At 52.1% G+C, this 985-nt stretch overlaps 1 protein-coding gene across 1 annotated transcript; it reads right to left on the reverse strand.

Annotated features, from left to right (window-relative positions):
* Nucleotides 1-11: 11 nt before the first annotated feature.
* LOC109509288 (G1/S-specific cyclin-E1-like) lies at nucleotides 12-941 on the reverse strand (the record flags this gene model as incomplete). Its single annotated transcript, XM_019859163.1, has 3 exons — nucleotides 12-146; nucleotides 211-306; nucleotides 762-941. Coding segments are annotated over 3 exons (411 nt in total), but the record flags the coding sequence as incomplete, so codon positions are not given.
* Between the last annotated feature and the right edge of the window lie 44 nt (nucleotides 942-985).

Genomic DNA, 985 nt, shown 5'->3' on the forward strand with positions numbered 1-985 from the left:
AAAGGTCTCACCTCGGCGATGTGCGTAAAGGTGGCCTGCGGATATTTGGGGATGAGCAGCTGGTCCGACTCTTTGAGGTAGGCCACCTGCATGTAGACGTTGAGCCAGGAGACGGGCGTCTGCGGGCTCAGACTCCACTTCAGCTCCTGATCGCGGCGACGACAAAAACGTCAAGCTCGGGCCGAGACGTGGCGACGCGGCGCCACTCACCTTCATGATGATGACCTCCATGCTGAGGATCTCGTCCTCGGTGCAGGCTTCGTCCGTCACGTAGGCAAACTGGTGCACTTTGGGAGGGTACATCTCCTGCCCGGGCAAAAGGATCGGTTCTTGGAGCCATTTTCACATCGTGAGCCCTCCCGCTAATGCGGGCCGCTCCCACGCGCATCCGACACGAATATACAACTCCACAAATCATACCGAGTGATACGAATCACATTTGAAGTAAGAGTTGACAAAGAAGTCGTGTGTCAGTGGAAGCGGTTGTAAAAAGTATACAAAGTAGTGAGAGTGGAAGTCGCGCGAGTGGTACAGTTCAATACAATTCTCGATGAGAACAAGTCGAAGCGCCGGTAGTTGGATCAGGACTTGTATGAGTAGCAACAGAAGTAGCAAAAAAAGTATTGGCAGAAAAAGTTCGGGCAGAAGGGTTGGAATAGTAGCAAGTTTTGGCTCGTGTTAAAAGACAGTTACATGTTCCTCCGCCTAAGCTGATAGAATACCAAACGACCACTGTGAGTGCAAGATGATGCGGCGCGTACTTCGACTTTGGCTGCGATGAAAAGGCAGCTGATTCCGATGAGCTGCAGCGTGGACTTGAAGACGTTGGTCTGCGTGGCCATGAAGCGGTCAAAGTAGTCCTGAGCCAGGTGGTACGTCTCGCGGTGAAGCTTGTACACCTCGCTCACCTCCAGAGCCAAAAAAACAAACGCCGTCAAGTACTTCAAACATTTCACAGTGCGATCGACTGGCAATTTATCACGGT

The sequence above is a fragment of the Hippocampus comes genome, unplaced genomic scaffold (genome assembly GCF_001891065.2).
Source record: "Hippocampus comes isolate QL1 unplaced genomic scaffold, H_comes_QL1_v1.1 C16843650, whole genome shotgun sequence".
NCBI lineage: Eukaryota > Metazoa > Chordata > Actinopteri > Syngnathiformes > Syngnathidae > Hippocampus > Hippocampus comes.